The sequence below is a fragment of the Emys orbicularis genome, chromosome 2, assembly GCF_028017835.1.
Source record: "Emys orbicularis isolate rEmyOrb1 chromosome 2, rEmyOrb1.hap1, whole genome shotgun sequence".
NCBI classification, from domain to species: domain Eukaryota; kingdom Metazoa; phylum Chordata; order Testudines; family Emydidae; genus Emys; species Emys orbicularis.
The window spans coordinates 178,694,180-178,714,108 of NC_088684.1; the positions used below are offsets into that span (position 1 = coordinate 178,694,180).

General features: G+C 46.0%; 1 protein-coding gene across 1 annotated transcript in view; it reads right to left on the bottom strand.

Annotated features, from left to right (window-relative positions):
- Positions 1–10,923: 10,923 nt before the first annotated feature.
- The window catches only part of GLIPR2 (GLI pathogenesis related 2), a 41,995-nt gene continuing 32,989 nt past the window's right edge, over positions 10,924–19,929 (bottom strand). The window contains exons 4-5 of the mRNA XM_065398283.1: positions 13,294–13,371; positions 10,924–11,468 (exon numbers count right to left, since the gene is read on the bottom strand). Of these exons, the coding sequence (XP_065254355.1) occupies positions 11,308–11,468; positions 13,294–13,371 (239 nt within the window). The 3' untranslated portion in view covers positions 10,924–11,307. The remainder of the gene's footprint in view (positions 11,469–13,293; positions 13,372–19,929) is intronic.

The window sequence follows — 19,929 nt, forward strand, 5'->3', positions numbered from 1 at the left end:
TCCATGAACTTATCTAGTTCTTCTTTGAACCCTGTTATAGTTTTGGCCTTCACAACATCCCCTGGCAAAGAGTTCCACAGGTTGACTGTGAAGCAATACTTTCTTTTGTTTGTTTTAAATCTGCTGCCTATTAATTTCATTGGGTGACCCCTAGTTCTTGTATTATATGAAGGAGTAAATAACATTTCCTTATTTACTTTCTCCAAACCAGTCATGGTTTTATAGACTTCTATCATATCCCCCCTTAGGGTACGTCTTCACTACCCGCCGGATCGGCGGGTAGTAATCGATCTATTGGGGATCCCCGAACGCGCTCCCCGTCGACTCCGGAACTCCACCGGAGCGAGCGACCGTAGCTCAGTTGACGTAGCTGAAGTTGCGTATCTTAGATTGATTCCCCCCCCCCAGTGTAGACCAGCCCTTAGTCATTTTTTTTCTATGCTGAAAAGTCCCTGTCTTTTTCATCTCTCCTCATACAGAAGCAGTTCCATACCCCTAATCATTTCCGTTGCCTTTTCCAAATCCAATATATCTTTTTTGAGATGGGGTGACCAGATCTGCATGCAGTATTCAAGATGTGCACATACCATTTATACAGAGGCAATATGATATTTTCTGTCTTATTATCTATCCCTTTCCTATTGATTCCCAACATTCTGTTCACTTTTTTGATTACGACAGCACATTGAGCAGATGTTTTCAGAGAACTATCCACAATGACTCCAAGATCTCTTTCTTGACGGGTAACAGCTAATTTAGATCCCATCATTTTGTATGTAAAGTCGGGATTATATTTTGGCATGTGCATTACTTCGCATTTATCAACACTGAATTTCATTTGCCATTGAGTTGCCCGGTCACCCACTTTTGTGAGATCCTTCTGCAACCCTTTGCAGTCAACTTTGGACTTAGCTATCTTGAGTAATTTTATATCATCTGCAAATTTTGCCACCTCACTCTTTATCCCTTTTTCCAGATCATTGAGGAATATGTTGAACAGTACTGGTCCCAGTACAGACCCTTGGGGGACACCACTATTTACCTCTGTGACAAAGTTCCTCCTCTATCTTGGTGGGTCCTGCGCTTATTGGCGGATTTTCTTGCCTCAGAGATTCACCATGTGGGTTGGGGAACAGCCCAGAGGCCTTCCCCTCTGGAAGAACCCACAGTCCAGGTCAATTGGGAGGTTTGGGGGGAACCCGGGCCCGCCCTCTACTCTGGGTTCCAGCCCAGGGCCCTGTGGACTGCAGCTGTCTATAGTCCCTCCTGTAACAGCTGCATGACAGCTACAACTCCCTGGGCTACTTCCCCATGGCCTCCTCCAAACACCTTCCTTATTCTCACCACAGGACCTTTCTCCTGGTGTCTGATAATGCTTGTGCTCCTCAGTCCCCAGCAGCACACCCTCTCACTCTCAGCTCCTTGTGCCTCTTGCTCCCAGCTCCTCACACTCGCCCCACAAACTGAAGTGAGCTCCTTTTAAAACCCAGGTGCCCTGATTAGCCTGCCTTAATTGATTCTAGCAGCTTCTTCTTCATTGGCTCCAGGTGTCCTAATTAGCCTGCCTGCCTTAACTGGTTCTAGCAGGTTCCTGATTACTCTAGTGCAGCCCCTGCTCTGGTCACTCAGGGAACAGAAAACTACTCATCCAGTGACCAGTATATTTGCCCTCTACCAGACTCCTGTACCCCACTGGTCTGGGTCTGTCACATATCCCTCCCCCCTCCTCAATACCAAGGGGTTGGGTAGCTTGGGACGCCAGACAGTGCACACGTGACAAGCCATCGGCGTTGCCATGACGGCTCCCTGCTCTGTGTTGCACACGGAACTGGAAAGGTTGGAGGGATAAGAACCATCTGGTCACCCTTGTGTTCTTCTCCTTGTTCCGCTGCATCCATTGAAGAGGGGCATGGTCGGTGATGAGGACAAATCTGTGCCCGAGCAGGTAGTAGCGCAATGTTTCCATGGCCCATTTTACAGCGAGGCATTCTCTCTCCACCACTGCATATTTTTGTTCCCTTGGAAGGAGTTTCCGACTGAGGTATAAAATTGGGTGTTCCTCCTCCCCGACCATCTGTGATAGAACGGCCCCCAACCCTACTTCCGATGCATCCGTCTGCAGGATAAACTCCTTGGTGAAATCAGGGGCTATCAGTACGGGGTTACTGCAGAGGGCAGTCCGTAGGTCTGTGAATGCTTCCTCTGCTGCGTCAGACCATCTCACCAGATCAGGTCCACGGGCTTTCACTAGGTCTGTCAGGGGGCTTGCCCTTGTGGCAAAGTGGGGGATAAATTATCGGTAATACCCCACCACACCTAGAAACGCCCGGACTTGTTTCTTGCGACTTGGTCGGGGCCAGTTTTGGATGGCCTCTAACTTGTTCACTTGGGGTTTTACCAGACCTTTTCCCACAATGTAGCCAAGATATTTGGCCTCTGTAAACCCTACAGCGCACTTGGCAGGGTTTGCTGTAAGGCCAGCTCGCCTGAAGGTATCGAGGACTGCCTCCACCTTCTCCAGGTGGGTTTCCCAGTCTGGGGTATGAATGACCACATCGTCCAAGTAGGCAGCAGCATAACTGTTATGCGGGCATAATAGCTTGTCCATGAGGCGCTGGAATGTAGCTGGGGCCCCATGTAGTCCAAAAGGGAGGACAGTATATTGAAAAAGACCCTCTGGTGTAGAGAACACAGTCTTTTCCTTTGCGTCTTCTGCAAGGGGAATCTGCCAGTACCCCTTTGTCAAGTCTAGGGTAGTCAAGTACCGGGCATTACCCAGACGGTCCACTAGCTCATCTATGCGAGGTATGGGTTACGCGTCGAACTGGGATACTTTGTTTAGTCTCCGGAAGTCATTGCAAAATCTTGTGGTGCCATCAGGTTTGGGCACCAGCATGATTGGGCTGGACCACTGACTGTGGGATTCTTCGATGATCCCCAACTCCAGCATTTTTTTTACTTCTGCTTTTATTTCCTCCCTTTTTGCCGCTGGCACCCGATAGGGCCTCATTGTTACTCTGGCCCCAGGGTTCGTGACGATGTGGTGATATGTCTCGGTTGTTCGACCCGGTTTTGTCGAGAACACATCTTGGTTCCGGAAGATCATCTCAGACACCTCATTCTTCTGGTCTGGTGTTAAATCGGGAGACACTCTCACCTGTTTGGAAGGCTTGTTTTCCTGGGTTAGGTCTTTTTGGACCGTTGTGCATGCCTCTTGTACATGCCAGGGTTTCAGAAGGTTAACGTGATAAATCTGTTCTTGTTTTCTGCGTCCTGGCTGCCGCACCTTGTAGGTTACTTCCCCCACGGGTTCAACCACCTCATAGGGCCCCTGCCATTGGGCCAGAAGCTTGCTTTCTGCCATGGGTACCAACACCATAACCCGATCCCCTGGTTGGAACTGTCGCACTTTTCCCTGGCAATTGTAATGGGTTCGCTGGGCCTCCGGTGCCTTCTCCAAATGTTCCCGTACAATAGGGTAACCCAGGCTATCCGGTCTCGCATCTGCATTACATGCTCTATTATATTTCTCCCCTCATTGGGTTCCTCTTCCCAGAGCTCTTTGGCGATATCTAGTATGCCACGGGGGTGACGCCCGTATAATAACTCGAAGGGGGAAAACCCAGTTGAGGCCTAAGGTACCTCCCGGATAGCGAACATAAGGTAGGGTGTCCCAATCCTTCCCGTCCCGACTTACCACCTTCCTTATCATAGCCTTGAGGGTTCGGTTAAACCTTTCTACCAACCCATCAGTCTGCAGATGGTAGACCGAAGTTCTCAGGGTATGTATATGGAGCAGCGTACAGAGGTCCTTCATTAGCTTTGACATAAATGGGGTTCCTTGGTCGGTTAATATCTCCCTCGGTAGCCCCATTCGGGCAAAGATCCCCACCAGCTCTTTGGCTATAGTTTTAGAGGCCGTGTTCCGCAGGGGGACGGCTTCTGGGTAGCGAGTAGCATAGTCCAAAACAACAAGTATATATTGGTGGCCCCGAGCCGTCTTCTCCAGGGGTCCCACTAGGTCCATGGCTATTCGCTCGAAGGGGACCTCTATGATGGGAAGGGGTACTAAAGGTATCCTCAAGTGGGGACGGGGACTGTGCAGCTGACACTCCGGGCAGGAGGCACAGTACCTCCGCACTTCTTCATGTACTCCGGGCCAGAAGAACCGTCATAGGACTCGTGCCAGGGTCTTCTCTACCCCCAAATGCCCCCAAAAAAGATGACTATGAGCAAGACTTAATACAGCGTTCTGGTGTTTTTGAGGTACTAGGATCTGCTGTACCTTCTGCCCCTGTACTGGTGCAACCCGGTATAAGAGATCCTTCTTCATTATGAAGTAGGGTCCTGGTCCCTGGGTTTTCCCTTCCACGGGGACCCCATCTATTTCAGTCACCTCCTTCCTAATGTTGTCATACCTTGGGTCTTCTGCCTGGTCCCGTCCAAAATTTCCTCTCCCGGGGCTAATCTGCCCAAGATCTAGGGGCCCAGTCTCTGTTGCCTCTACTGGTTCAGAAGCATTAGGGTGGGGGTCAGACTCAGGTGCTTCTCCCTCCTGCGTGGCCTCCTTTTCAGCTGCGCGGGGCCGCCTACCTACAAGAGCGACCCTCTGGCTTTGGGTCAGTATTCGGGTTCCCTAGGGTTACCATACGTCCTCTATTTCCCGGACATGTCCGGCTTTTCGGCACTCAAACCCCCGTCCGGGGGGAATTGCCAAAAAGCCGAACATGTCCGGGAAAATGGCGGCTCTGCTCCTCCCCTGACTCTTCGGCTCTGTTTAAGAGCCGAGCGCTACGGGCTTTGGGCAGCCCCCATACCTCCGGACCCTGCGCCGCCGGAGCCCGGGAGGGGAAGTGCCCGGCTGGGGGCGCAGGGTCCGGAGGCATGGGGGCTGCCCAAAGCCGGTAGCGCTCGGGCAGCTCGGCTCTTAAACAGAGCCGAAGAGTCAGGGGAGGAGCAGAGCCTCCAGCCGCGGCGGCTCTGCTCCTCCTCTGACTCTTCGGCTCTGTTTAAGAGCCGGGCATGGGGGCTGCCCGAAGCCGGTAGCGCTCGGGCAGCCCGGCTCTTAAACAGAGCCGGGCTGCCCGAGCGCTACCGGCTTCGGGCAGCCCCCATGCCTCCGCACCCTGCGCCGCCGGAGCCCGGGAGGGGAAGTGCCCAGCCGAGGGTGCAGGGTCCGGAGGCAAGGGGGCTGCCCGAAGCCCAAGCGCTACCAGCTTCACGGTTTGCCGGGCAGCCTCCAGACCCTGCGCCCCCGGCTGGGCGCTTCCCCTCCCGGGCTCCAAACATGGTCAGTCCATGTGAGCATGCTGAGTACAAGCCAAGCAGCAACTCTGGTGGGGTGGGGGAGAGGCACATGAGCCCACATGCTCCCTCCCCCACGCATCTCCTCTGCAGATGACCCTCCTGCGGAAACACAAGTGTGTACTCAGGGGAATGCTGTGCTATGGTGTATGTGCCCTGCAAGATACTCACTTGTGCAGGGAAGCAACACTGCTGTTAGCACTGGAGTCTGGGCAATACAGAAGAGGAGTTGGAAATTCTCAACGAGGAGGGGAAAGTGGATAGAACTGGGAAACCTGGTGGGACGATGTGTCTGACTGGAATGTTAGTGTTGCTGTTGACAACCCTTATAGGAAGGGGAGAGAGGATCAAAGTGGTGGGCGTGGTGGCACTTGACATTAGACACATCATTTAAACAGAACCTGTTTAAAGTTCTTGGTTATTGAGAACCCCAGGACTTCGAATGGACAGGGATCAATCTGCTAACTCACACAGCCCAGCAGGGGAACCAGTGTGGGGCTGGTACAGTTCACTGAATCCAAACCAGAGAGCAGGTTCAGGTTCTTCTTTAGCACCTGTCTGTGACCTGTGGGTAGACAATTGGGTTCGCATGGGGCACTTTCTATTGGGAGACAGATGGGGGAGGTCTCACGTAGCCAGTAGTAAATTATCCTCAGAGATTTAAAACAATTATTTGGGCTTTTTGTAATAGGTGTCATCAGACACCCAGCTCTGAAGGCAGTGCCGCCAACAGTAGCAGTGCAGAAGTAAGGGTGGCAATATACCATACCACTGCACCCTTATTTCTGCGCTCTTGCTGGCGGCAGTGCTAGCTTCAGAGCTGGGCGCCCGCTGTCACCTATTACAAAAAAGCTCAAATAAGTGACTGTCAAATAAGATAAGCCTGCAACCTGCAACTCTCATAAAATTAAAGTGCCTTTTTTTAAAAACAAGCCAAATTCTGCTCAAGGATTTCTGAACCTCTCTCTTTAGGAAGACCTGGGACAGGTCCAGCCCACTGCCACTTATAGCTCAGTGGTTTGAGCATTGGCCTGCTAAACCCAGGGTTGTGAGTTCAATCCTTGAGGGGGCCATTTAGGGAACTGGGATAAAAATCTGTCTGGGGATTGGTCCTGCTTTGAGCAGGGGGTTGGACTAGATGATCTCCTGAGGTCCCTTCCAACCCTGATATTCTATGATTCTCTGGGACTAATGAGAGCTTCCTGATTAGTTCTTTTCTTCTTCCCCTCTGCCCTCCCTGGCATGAGTTCCATGGGTTCTTTTCACAAAGGCAGGTGGAACCCAGACATCATAGGCCCCATGATTTTGACAGTCCTTTTGCAGCCTCTGACCCCAGTCCCATCATGCCTGGAGGGGTAAAAGATTCTCCACCTGCCATCATATTTCTAGTCTTGTCCTTATCAGAGTCTCTGGGTGAGAGAGGAACCCTAGGTTACATAAGCAAAATATAAAAGCAGTTATTTTCCTGTTAATCAACAACTCAGGTATAAGCTGCTCCCCTGTTTCATTCTGCCACATTCCAGACGGTTCTACAAAGAACATAGTGACATTACACCATTCTGACTGAATACAGACTGAGTGTGGGGAGGGATAGCTCAGTGGTTTGAGCCTTGGCCTGCTAAACCCAAGGTTGTGAGTTCAATCCTTGAGGGGGCCATTTAGAGATCTGGGGCAAAAATCTGTCTGGGGATTGGTCCTGCTTTGAGCAGGGGGTTGAACTAGATGACCTCCTGAGGTCCCTTCCAACCCTGGTATTCTATGAACTACAAAAACAAAGGGTGTATTTTCAAAGTGCTAAATGAAATCACTTAAATTCTGACTGATTAAAAAGGAGGAAACTGCACTTCCAACAAGGAGTGGACCAATTTCTGCTGCTTGTAGTCCTGAGTTGTCTCCTCTATCACCTGCAACAGGAACCAAATGCGAGTTGCCTGATAATTAGCATTTCTGAGCCACCACATCAACCACCACTTAAGCCTTTCCCTGGGCATTACTTTGGAAAATAAGGCTGTTCTTTCTGCTTATCCTGGGTTGATGATTTTGAATGGTGCCATGATAGATTGATTACTCAGCCTCGTCTCTTGCAAGCCAACTGTCAGCTCACAGAACAAGCACTGAAATCAGTTCAGAAATAGCTTAGTTTGCTCAGCCAAACTGAGTGCTGGCAGATTTCCAAAGTGGTGAAGTTGATAAAAATGATTTTGATGAACTGGCAACCAGTGCTATAAGTGAGCATAGTTTCAGTGCTCTACATCATATTAAAAAATGGTTTCTAATTACAATGTGACAGTCACAGCTCAACAGGTGTATGACTTTACATGTACATAAGGACAAAAGTGCAAATGTACAGCTTATAGATGTTGCAGAAGAATTCATTTCACAAACCCAGGGGGAAGAGCAGTGTTTGGAACTTTTTCAGCTTTGGAAGTCATTCATTTTCTTAAGTTTTAAAAAGTAATGCTATAATTAGTAGTACTGTAGCATGACTAAATATGTCCACTTCTAGTAAACTGGGATAAACGATGTTCTGTGCTAAACTCAGCGTTTCCTTTATTTATTAATGCAATCCCTGAATTTCTGGGTGGGGAGAGGCTAAAGCCTACAGTTGTCTCTACACCCATGGAAGGCAAAGTGGGGAGGCTACCAAAATAAAATGGTGATTAGAGGCAGGATTCCCCTCCAGCATACTTTGTGATCAGGAGTGGGAGAACATTTACCCATCCTGTACATTTTTTTTTACTATGTAGCTTGGTTGATTGGAGATGGAGGCCAGGTCTAGTTAGCATCCCACCTGTGACTGCATAGAGAAAACTTAGGGTTTGATCCTGAGCCGAGCAAAGTCAATGGGAATCTTTCCATTGATTTCAGTGGCATTAGATCAGGCCTGTTCCTAGACTGTTGCAACTCTTGCTACAGGCATAGCCCCAAAGAAGGAAGCATTGTAAACACAACTCTACATTAGTACAGCCTATAACTACTGTTACCATGCTCCCAATCCCCCAGTCAGCTTCATATCCCGCTAAGAGAAGGTGGGAATGGTTTGCCTTACATAAGTTGACCTGCACTGATAAACATGATCGTTTGGAGGTTATTCTCTATAGGCTCTGACTAGCTGGGCTCGATCATGGAACTACACAAAGCTCCAATTCTCTTTGGGAGGCCCCCATCAATGATGCTACCACTCCCAATGGACATGGAATCAAACCTGGACCAGGATTTAGGGTGTGGACTGAACACATTATGCACACACTCTGTGTATCAACATTCCATGTCTTATGTGTGGGGCACTGAGAACTAAATTGGCATTTCTTGACTGCTAGCCATGTTTAAGAACTTGCTTTGTAAACATGGAACTGGCTTATTGTGACTGTGCTGTAAAGTTGTTTGTGTCTGGATGTCTTTATGTGTTTTTCAATTTTTATTCTGTTTTGCACATCTAAGCTGCCACAGACTGCTATTTCTAAACAGCTTATGAACCATTTGGAGAACAACTACTTATCACTAAATTTTTTAAAGAATGTTGCTAGGTTTTGATTTTCTCCTTTATCCTTGTCCCTATCCCCCTAGTTCTCCATGATACTTAGGAAATTGTTAGCAGGCAGAGAAAGTTCACTAGCCAATTCTTTTACTAATGATTCACACGAACAGATCTGGCCAAGTTTTCCCGGGTCTAGTTCCTTGTTCAAGAGACAATACAGCCAGTCTCAGGGCTGTCAGCAAGTATAACAAGCATATATTTATTCAAATAAGGTAATAAAGTTGGTGTTGCAAATTATCAGTTTTGTCTAACATTTTGTTAAAATTCTTCCATTTTCACCTCTGGAGGGGATAGTATGTTGCACGGATGGTAGTAGCCTGTCTGGAGTTGTTGGTTCCAGCATTTCTCAGACTGAGTTCTTGGGCACAAAGTCCCCAAACTTGCAAACACTTAAGTGCCCTATGTAAGAGTTTGCCAGGATCAGGGCCAAAGTGAGAATCTTCTACTGAGCATGTGTGAAATTAAAATAAACAAATAAAAAGATGAAAACAACATTGTAACAACTCCTGCTTCTAAGATGTGTGCAACCTTGGACCCATCTGGGAGCAAGTGTTAATTCAGACCTCATACAGGAGGTATGCGATATTTATGATCTGCTGTATCATTTACAACTTGTTGGGGGTTCCCCCCCTACTCCTTTCTTTACTGGATCAAAACAATCACCACTCCTGTGCACCGCATTGTAAAAGTTATAACTATATAATTCATTCTGAAAATAAAGTGTCTGGATTAGTTAATATAGACTGAGGTAAACGACTCAAATTAGTCTACAATTACCTAGAAGTAATTCATAAGAAAAATATTTATTTTCATTTTCAGATTTTCATTTTTGTGTGTTAAATTCTTGGGTTACAGCAAAAGGAATCTAACACACTACCACAGTGACATATAACTAAGCCATAACATTGCAATATACCAAAATTGTGTAAACAAAAAGCCTTTCCATACTGGTACTCTCTGTGGGCCAGATTCTGACCTACAGAATCCCACTGAAGTCAAAAGGAATACTTATGAAGCACAGGCCTACCCAATAGGAGTCAGGGTTTCAGCACCTGGCCCTGTAGTGCTGGGATAACACTGATCCCCTTTTTATATTTGATCAGGGGGGGAAATGCCTGCAGCCAGTTTTTAAAGAGATAATTATTTAACCTTGGATTGGTTCACACATCCATCCTGCACAGGAAAATATTATTCTTATTGCCTAGTCCAAACTCAAAGTAAACTATGTGGACCAAAGTCTTGCCTCATTTATACCCAATGCAACCCCATAGGATTTTGCTAGAGGATAACAGAATAGGACTCTGGAACATTATTGATCTTCTAGTATGAGGCATGTACCTGATATTCATTTGGAAGCAAATATTAGTTCATTGAACAAAAATGCAAAATCCAAGATGCTCCACTGAAGTTCTTCTTCTGGGGCCCAGGTACTAAGTATTATTCCCTCTGCATGGAAGCACGAGCCATCTGCACCATCTCTGGACCTATGTCAGGCAATAGATGTCTAAGAGAGAGTTTAGCACATTTTGATGGTAAGTAAACTAGCAGTTCCTTAGATTAGGTCTAAAACCGCAACTTGTGGCAACATTTAGTGAGTCAGAGAGAGAGTGCAAGAAGCTAAAGAAAGGGGGATATTTTGTTTTTCTGTAATGAAATAAACAGGACATGTGCACTTAATATCTATCTCCAATTTGATGTACATTATAATAAGGCAACATAAGTACTGTAAAATCTAAGAGATTATTTGAATTGGAAATATAGTCCATTCAAAAACTATTTTAGCTACTAATACTTAAAATCTACCAGTTGAATATAAACATCTTTGACAATGTACTAGACATTAATTACAGAGCAGATTGGTTTGTATGGTTTCACCTGCTGTGTTTTGGATAGCATTCAACAAGATTTTTCTCTTCATAGAAGAGGGTGGGTCTGGTCCCACCGCCCTTACTCGTATGTAACTTCCTATTGAAGTCTAAGGGAGTGTTGCGTGTCTCAAGACTGCAGGATTGGATCCTAAAACAGTAACATACAGATGGCGTCTCATTAAAAAATACTGGAAAACTGGAATACAGTGATAGATAATTACAAGGTGATATTTTTAGTTAAAAAGTTACAAAGTTACAAACTTGTTTGCTTTAAAAAAAAGCCACACACAGTTCACACAAACTATTAAAAAGCCACATAAATTCTTGCCCTTTACATGTTTGGCAAAATCAAAATCTTGGAGTTTGCATATACCCATGCTTTAGTACTTTTCAAATGAATTAGTTCAGAACAAGAACATATCTCAGAAGCTGTATAGATCTACTGTACAGACTCATTCAAGTAGCATAGTTGTTGCTTCGTAGTGACAGGTGAATGGTAGTATCAAGCATGGACTATCATTTGATTTTATTTAATTTTAAAGATGTCTTCAGTCCACAAGTACACTTTTCATTAACCAAAAAAAACCTGTCTTTTTATTATTTCTTTGGAGGAAGAACATTTTCTTCATAGAAACCTGGATTTACTACATTTCCAGGTGGATCGTATCTGGCCACCACAAATGTGGAGCCATCATTTGCTGTGGCTTTTCCAACTCCCATCTTCTTTGTGTTCTTCCAAACCATTGCTGTAAAGTGACCTAAGAGGAAAAAGGTCAAATAAACACATTAACTTTGGACAACAAATCTGAAAAATTATTTCTAGTGATTGAGCAAAAACAAGTCACACCAAACTAAGTTAGTTTCTTTCTCTGACAGGATAACACGCCTAGGGGGTGAAAAAGAAAATGCAGCTGATCTAATAGTTTGTCTTTAGAAAGACAGCCAACATGGTTCTCCACTGCACTCATGAGCTCCTTACTCTGTTCCAAAACCAAAATACATAGGAAAAGTTATGTGAAAACAACCAGGCCTGGATGAACATCAAGTACAAAAGCCCCAGATCCAAGGCCCTGGGTACACACCATACCATGCGCAACAATGATCCCAGCCCTGTCACTCCCAGCAGTATGGCTGACAAAGTAACCATCCTACCACTGATTGTTCCCCACCTGCTTCAACGTTCTGATCACCCCGATTATGTTTCTATGGTGCACAGCATAAGTTAATAGCATTAGTGAAACATTAACTTCCCAGGCTTTTTTCTAGTCCCTTATGACAGTTATGGAGTAGCGGTCTCTCAAAACCTACTCCACCAGCTGTTCCCTCTATGCACAGTTACAGATAAATGAAACTTTCCTATGAAAAAAGAACAGGAGTACTTGTGGCACCTTAGAGACTAACAAATTTATTTCAGCATAAGCTTTCGTGGGCTACAGCTCACTTCTTCGGATGCATAGAATGGAACACAGACAGAAGGTATTTATACATACAGAGAACATGAAAAGGTGGAAGTACCCATACCAATTGTCTTACAGTTGGTATGGGTACTTCCACCTTTTCATGTTCTCTGTATGTATAAATACCTTCTGTCTGTGTTCCATTCTATGCATCCGAAGAAGTGAGCTGTAACCCATGAAAGCTTATGCTGAAATAAATTTGTTAGTCTCTAAGGTGCCACAAGTACTCCTGTTCTTTTTGCGGATACAGACTAACACGGCTGCTACTCTGAAACCTTTCCTATGAAACACTTCTGAAATCTCTCTCATTGTTTCCTGCCAATTCCAAGAACAATGGTATTTTCATCTCATACTAAATTGCCAATAGGCAACTAAGGAGCCAAAATTTGGCCCCAATTTACACTCTAGGTAACCAGGGCTGGCTCCTGCTTTTTTGCCGCCTCAAGCGGCGAAGCAAAAAAATAAAATAAATAAAGCCGCAATTGGCGGCACTTCGGCGGCAGCTCTACTGCGCCGCTTCATTCTTCGGTGGCAATTCGGTGGCGGGTCCTTCGAGACGGACTAAGGGACCCTCCGCCGAATTGCAGCCGAAGACCCGGATGTGCCGCCCCTTTCCATTGGCCGCCCCAGGCACCTGCTTCCTTCGCTGGTGCCTGGAGCCGGCCCTGTAAGTAACACCTCATTGACATCAATGGGATTAGATGGTACAAGAGGTAAACCAAGGCAGACATCAGCACAGTATCTTTAATTAAACAGCTGTATAGTTTCTATTATTACAATTTTGATATTTTTTGTGGGAAATAAAGTGCATTTGTCCTCAAAACCAACACCTTTTAATACTGATGGTTGAAGGAAAAAGACTGTAGAATTTTTTTAAGATATATCTACTTTGTTTCTAATACAAATTTTGTTTACTTTCTCATTCCGCTCAGAATCACAGTTTCCTTTTATCTTTACAGTTATTGTCATTTTCCTGAGAGCAATTCTAACATTGGTCTTTTATACACACACACACCTTAATTTTTTTTTAAAAGCTGATTTTTGAAAAATAGTGAGAAAGTAGATTTAACAACTTTTTAAAGTAAGAGCTGCATCTTTGAAGGAGCAGTGCCCAGCCTGAGCTCACCTGTCCCAGAAGAAAACCCCGGATTTTGAAAGCTGTAATTTTTTATTTCAGCGTACCATCTTTCAGCTACTTCCTTTCCTGCAAGACAAAAGAAATGATGCTGTAGATTTGCAACAGACAGAGTGAACTCAGCAAACTGCAACTCACATCTCCCTGCCCACAAGATTCTTCTGTTAATAGCTCAGCAAGAACTGTTGATGCTTAAATGGAGTCATATAAACATGGAATGAGTAACAATTTTAAGCTACTTCTTGAATCAAGAGAAGTTCTTAGTTACAAGTGGCCTTCCCGCCCCACTCCCCAGTTACCATCATAATCAAATATAGCATTCCATTATAAAAGGAACTAGAGCAAGAAAAGAGAAACAGAATGCTGATGGATGCTTTCTATAACAGAAGAAAACCCTAGGCCCTTTATGAGCAACAGCAGCGGAAAGAGACATGAAAGGCCACACCCTAAACAGGATGATGTACTTTCAGAGAGAATTAAAATTAAAAACCACAAACCTACCCAAAAGGATGAGCACCAAAGTGAGGTTTCAGAAAGATTAACTCATCCTGTTGGCTGATGGCATGTACAGTAAAATTATCCACTGTTTGTATTATTTACACAGATCACGATAAGTTAAGGATGAAGTGCTGGTCTTTTACAGAGGGGTTTCTGCTCGGGGATTTGTGGACAGGATGCCACAAAGGCACTGCTCCCACCACCCCCATTTCCACATTTCTGGGTGATTTCTGGTCTTATTTATTCCCTGTGGTCCAAATAGCAGAGGGCAGTGTGATTATTATTACACCTGGCAAATTTATCCACCAATTAAAGCAGAGATACCCCTTCCCCATCCCCACCAAAAACCCCAGTAGTAATCCAAGCCTGGCAAATTTATAACCCCTCAAAATTGGAAAACATGAAAAAATAGAAAAGCAATAAATCAAAAGCAATGATAATATTTGGTCCCAATATAAAGCAGTTACCAGCAGCTTTAAGGTAATGCACTCACTGGGAAAACTTAATTTCCCTGAAATCTTTCAGGCAATTTCCTCTGTCTCAATGAACTTCGGCTAGAGAAAAATATGAAAAGGCTTGCAGTTCAAATTATTGGGCCCTCTCTGGATGGCAGGTGTGATCCAAGAACCTCTTGATGTCCATTGGCAGAGGGCGCAGGGGTTCACCAAAGCAGGTCAGATAAAATCTTTGCTGAAAGCCTGTGTCACAGTGGTCATCAAATCATTGTGAAATATATGGGCAGAATGTATTAATATATACTGAAAATTATATTCATAAGCCTTGTAGTTAAAGGCTGGTCACTTAGAGGTAGTGTGCACTGAGACAGACTTCTCCGGACAGGAGGTGGGAGATGACCATTGTGAATCTTACAAAGGAAGTCTTTCAATCAGACTGCGAGTGCTGCAGGAAAAAACAAAACCAGCAGGGGTTATCCTGTTTATGAGTAAAGACAATGAACTTTGGGGGGCAAAACTGGGGGTATGGAGGTACATCAGGTATCCTTCAATCTGTGAGGACACGCTGCTAGCTGTATTGATCTTATGAAAAAGGGTCTCAGCCATTCTGGTTGAAAAGGCTGGGGAAAGGACTTAGGGGAAGCTAACCTGTATGAGGCAGGGCTATTCGTCTTGTGTGTTATAGGCTGCACCAAGCATATTATCGTTTTGTTTTACATGTTACCAGTTGTTTCCAGTATTCTTTCTTACTATCATTTGAATCTCCGTTCTTTGATGACAAACTTGCTTTCACTATAAATGTATCTAAGTTCTGTGTGTTAAGTGGAGTGGTGATCCTGAGGTGAAACTAGTAAGCTGCTGTGTACTATTCCTTTGGGAGTAGCCAACCTGATAGTTCTGTGAGTGTTCAGTGGAATAAGGGCTGGGCACTGCAGAGGTATGCACAGAGGACTAGGGATTGGTGTGTGCCTATTGCTAATCCATACAGAGAGAGTGAAGCCTATGGAGGCCTGGAAGGCAGTGCTTGTGTTGCCAGAGGCTGGTGGAGTCATGGAGCTCATCCACACCAGGCACAGACAAAACTTCCTCATGCTAAGGGCAGGTGGCAGCGAGGTACCTCACAACCCTGGGTACCCTGGGAAGCATTACAGCAGGTCCACTCCAGAAGTCAGTCAGGAAAAAGTCACAGAGAGTCAAGAAGGTTCCTCCATCCACCACCAAAGAAAAGGCAGTTGAAGGAAAGAAGGAGCCACTTGAGACTCTACAACAAAATTCAAAGCAGGACTCCCCTGCAGTATTCTTTTGATCAGGGATAAGTGTAACACCACACACACATACACACACACACACATTGTAAGCACTGAACTTACCGATACTGTGCCTGTGCTGTACAGTTTGTGTTGTGTGTGTGTTTTTCAATGCTGCCTGTTTTGCAGTCAATCCCCGACCCCAGCGTTTTAATTCTATACAGCTCCTGCACCATTTGGAGAACATCTATGCGGTCCAATTTTCTTGTTAACCTTCTGATACAGTCAATTACTACAGCTGCTCTTCTAAATTTTTTGAATGAGTTATTAAAGACACTAGACCCGATTCTCCAGTGCTGTGCAGGTGCTTGGGGCCACCTGGAAAGAATCGTCTCGCTCTAAAGCAGTGTAAGTGAACCAGGGAAGATCGGGTCAGTGCGAGGGAAATCCTCTGGTGGAACAGAGCTGAGGTAGAGAGTCCTGCACCATTCCCTTTCCCTGCTGCAAGTAGATTAGGGAAAAGGGGACATGGCAAGACACCCCTGTGATACATCAATCTTTGGCTGCAGTTAAAATCCCCGGGGCCATTTGTTAGAGTAGCCTTCAGTTCACAGGGACTAGCCCTGCATAAAGCCAGCACCAGGATCAGGGAGGTAACAATGTGAGCTTTAAGCTACCCTGGCTGACACACCTGAACTGTGCTGTTCACCTCCACCCCAGGAGCTATCTGACCAGAACCACATTTCAATACCTGTTTTTACTGTTTACCATCTTCTGCTATTTTAATCCATGTTTGTCCCGCAATAAAATTAAGAAACTTTGATTATACTACACAAATCCTTAGAACAAAAAAAATGACCCAGGCAAGCTCTGTCTTGAGTGAAGAGTTTTATCATTTGTTAGTAACACTGCACAGTGCTTTGTTAATGTTTATAGCCCTGTGATCTGTTTATTCCCAGCCTTGGCAGAACAAGGCTTGCAGTTTGTTGGAGCTCAGAGGTTTTATATGAAACAGATTGTGTTTAATGGGGCTAACTGATCATTGACTTATATACCATGTAGTTCCACTAAACTCTATGGGAGTGCATGGAGCAAGGCTGGCCTAGGTGTTTTCCACCCAGGGCGGAAAATGTTTTTGGCTTGCATACACACATACAAGCAGATCAGCTGAGAAAAAAGTTGGCATCCAACTTGCCTGCCTCAAAGGCTGGCTTTCAGTTTATGTAAGTGATGAATTTGGCTCTATTTTCTTTCTTTGTTTTGGGGGAGGAAGGGGTAAGCTGTTGAGGATGGAAAGTTTATTTGCTCTTCTGTTTACTGTCAGGTTCTTTTGTGTCTGCAACTTTGAGGAGGCCAACAGCCATTTCATTTTGCTTCTCTGCCATGAGGGGCCAATCCTGCAAATTCACCATTACTTCCTGACAGTTGTTAACTGATGGAATTCAAAATGGGAGTTGAGGGTGCTTTGCACCCCTCAGGAACCAATCGAGAACTTGCAGGATCAATAAATTGAGAGTGTCCTGGGGGACTTGCAAACTCAGGTCATAGGGAGTCTAGCTGTATTTTGGTGGCTTCCACAGGTACTAACTGAGTTTTGAGCTGCCTCTCCACACCTCTGAACTTAACTGGGAAGATCCTGAACGCTGCAATCACACCTTGGAGATTACAACTCCCATAATGCCTTGGGGAAGGGAGAGAGTCATCCTCTCCCAGGGAGTGCAGGGGGAGCGTGTGGTGGGCTCCATTTTTGGGAGAGGACCTGAGATTGCTTTTGTGGATCTCTGTCCATACCAGGAGCTGCTGCTAACCTGCTGCCAGGAAGCCAGAAGCTACTACTGAGAGCCTGCTGCGGCTTTGACCAAACAGAGAGCCTCAGAGGTGGTTGGTGGCTTCACTGGAGCCAGGGAAGAGACTGTTACTGTTCCTGGAGCTGACTGAGGTGGGCCTGAGGTGAAGGCAGTGTGCGAGTAACCACTAGCCTGGTTTGGGAAAGCACTTGTACGGGAAGGGGCACAGCAAAGAGACTCTAAGGGGTGGCCTGAGAAGAGGCAGAGTGATCTTCTCATCGAACAAGAACCAGGGTTGCTGACATTTGGTTAAAACAATCTTCAGAGGGGTTGTGCAGCTTGTTGCCTTGGCTGGATGGATTCACTGGACCAAGAGAGTGCTATCTCCAGTTTCAAGATCTCCAAGCACGCCCACGCAAGCAAGTGTTGAGAACTCTGAAATCCAGAGGAATGTCCACTCCGGGGAGGGGTAAATGGTGGCAGAGTAAAGGCAAGTTAGATAAGTTTTTTTGTTTTTGTTTTTTTAAGAGAAGAGAAGGGAAGGGAAAAGGGTACCTAACTAATACTGGTAAGCTAAACTAAGAGGGAAAAAAGTTGAACAAGGGAGAGAAGAAATTCTCTAACGAGTCTGCTGAGCTCTGTCTCAGGCAGGGGACGGTAGAGAAGGAACTGAGGAGACCGGTCGTGCACGCATACTATTAAGTACACTCGGGGAGGGGGGGGCAGGCTCTGCGCGTGCTTGACCGGTACGAGTACTGCTGTAAAAATCTCCGAGCGAAGGTGCAGGGACGCACCAACACCTGGAGTGGAGCACCCACAGGGACATCTCTCGAAGAAGAAAGGTTTTTTTAAACATAATTATGATAATTTATGTGACACCACAGATGAATATCGCTCTGTATACAAGGAAAAGTTTATCAAATAAATAACCCTGCTCTAATTTATGGTTTCGTGTATCTGGTTTCCCAGTCAATTCATCTGTAATAAGTAAGGCAGAACAGAAAATACTGAAAGCAGGGTCTCCAAACACAATTTGCAGATGCAAAGCACTCTCTCTGAAGTCTATTTTAAAAAAAAAACCCACAACCATAGTTTGCAGAGATTGCTTATAACAAGCATCAGAGGGCCGAGATTTGTCTCCCACCCCCATCAGCTATGTTGTCTCTGCTTAACATTCCAGGAAGTAGAGTAATAAGTCAGTTGATGCTGCCAAAGCTGTTAGGCCTACAAACATGCACAATGTTGGGCCCTAGTTAATTCTCTGACTGCAGAACAGCAATGACTCATGTTTTGCTACGTCCCTCGGCCCGTGCCGCTTCCAGCAGCCCCCATTGGCCTGGAGCAGCGAACCGCGGCCAGTGGGAGCCGCGATAGGCCGGACCTGCGGACGCGGAAGGTAAACAAACCAGCCCGGCCCGCCAGGGGCTTTCCCTACACAAGTGGCGTCCCAAGTTTGGGAAACACTGATACAGAGAACTCACCACCGCATTTCTAGTTAATCTGCCTGAATTGATTTTGTATTGAGCTATGTAATTTTATATTAAATGCCACCATTTTACTTTACATTTGAATAAACCTTTTGTAAAACAACAGCAACAACAAACAAACAAAACCCCAAATAGGAAACATTTGGCTGAGCTGGCACTCGTAAGAAGTACATTTTAGTTTAAAGGAAGAAGCCAAACAAACCAACCACACCCAACCACCCTAGATGACAGTTACCAGATCATAGCAGAAGTGGTGGGTGCAAGCAGTGTGCAAACAGATGTGATCTCTTTTTAAATCACTTCCGGAGCTTCCTTTCTGCTGGACTTAGTTGCAGAGCAATGCGCTAACACTTTAAAAAAAAAATACTTTACTTGATTTTACTGCTGTGAACCACAGCTGAAATTGCAAAACTTTTCTAAGGAAACACAGCTGCTGCTGACAATGTCTGACTGATGGCCCCTACTAGACAGCAATCCTGGCCTGCCTCTCTGAAGTGTGAACTGAACAGTCTGGGATGGGTTTCGACATGCCCTGGCTGTGAGGACAAGCTGCTAAAATTCCATATCGCATGTAGATGACAGAACATGTATAATAAGAACAGGACAATCTGATAAGCGGAAGCTTTAAGTTCTAAGAGTTGATACTGCTCTATTGTGGTGATGATAATGATTTTATAGTGAAGATGAAGAAGAGGTATGCATTATACTTAGGGTTACCATACGTCCGGTTTTTCCCGGACATGTCCGGCTTTTCGGCAATCAAACCCCCGTCCGGGGGGAATTGCCAAAAAGCCGAACATGTCCGGGAAAAATGCCGGCCAGGCACTTCCCCTCCCGCGGCTGCTCTGCTCCTCCCCTGACTCTTCGGCTCTGTTTAAGAGCCGAGCCGCCCGAGCGCTACCGGCTTCGGGCAGCCCCCATGCCTCCGGACCCTGCGCCGCCGGAGCCTGGGAGGGGAAGTGCCCGGCCGGGGGCGCAGGGGCCGGAGGCATGGGGGCTGCCCGAAGCCCGAGCGCTACCGGCTTCACGGTTTGCCGGGCAGCCTCCAGACCCTGCGCCCCCGGCTGGGCGCTTCCCCTCCCGGGCTCCGCTGCGCTGGGGAAGCGCCGGCCGGGGGCGCAGGGTCTGGGGGCTGCCCGGCAAACCGTGAAGC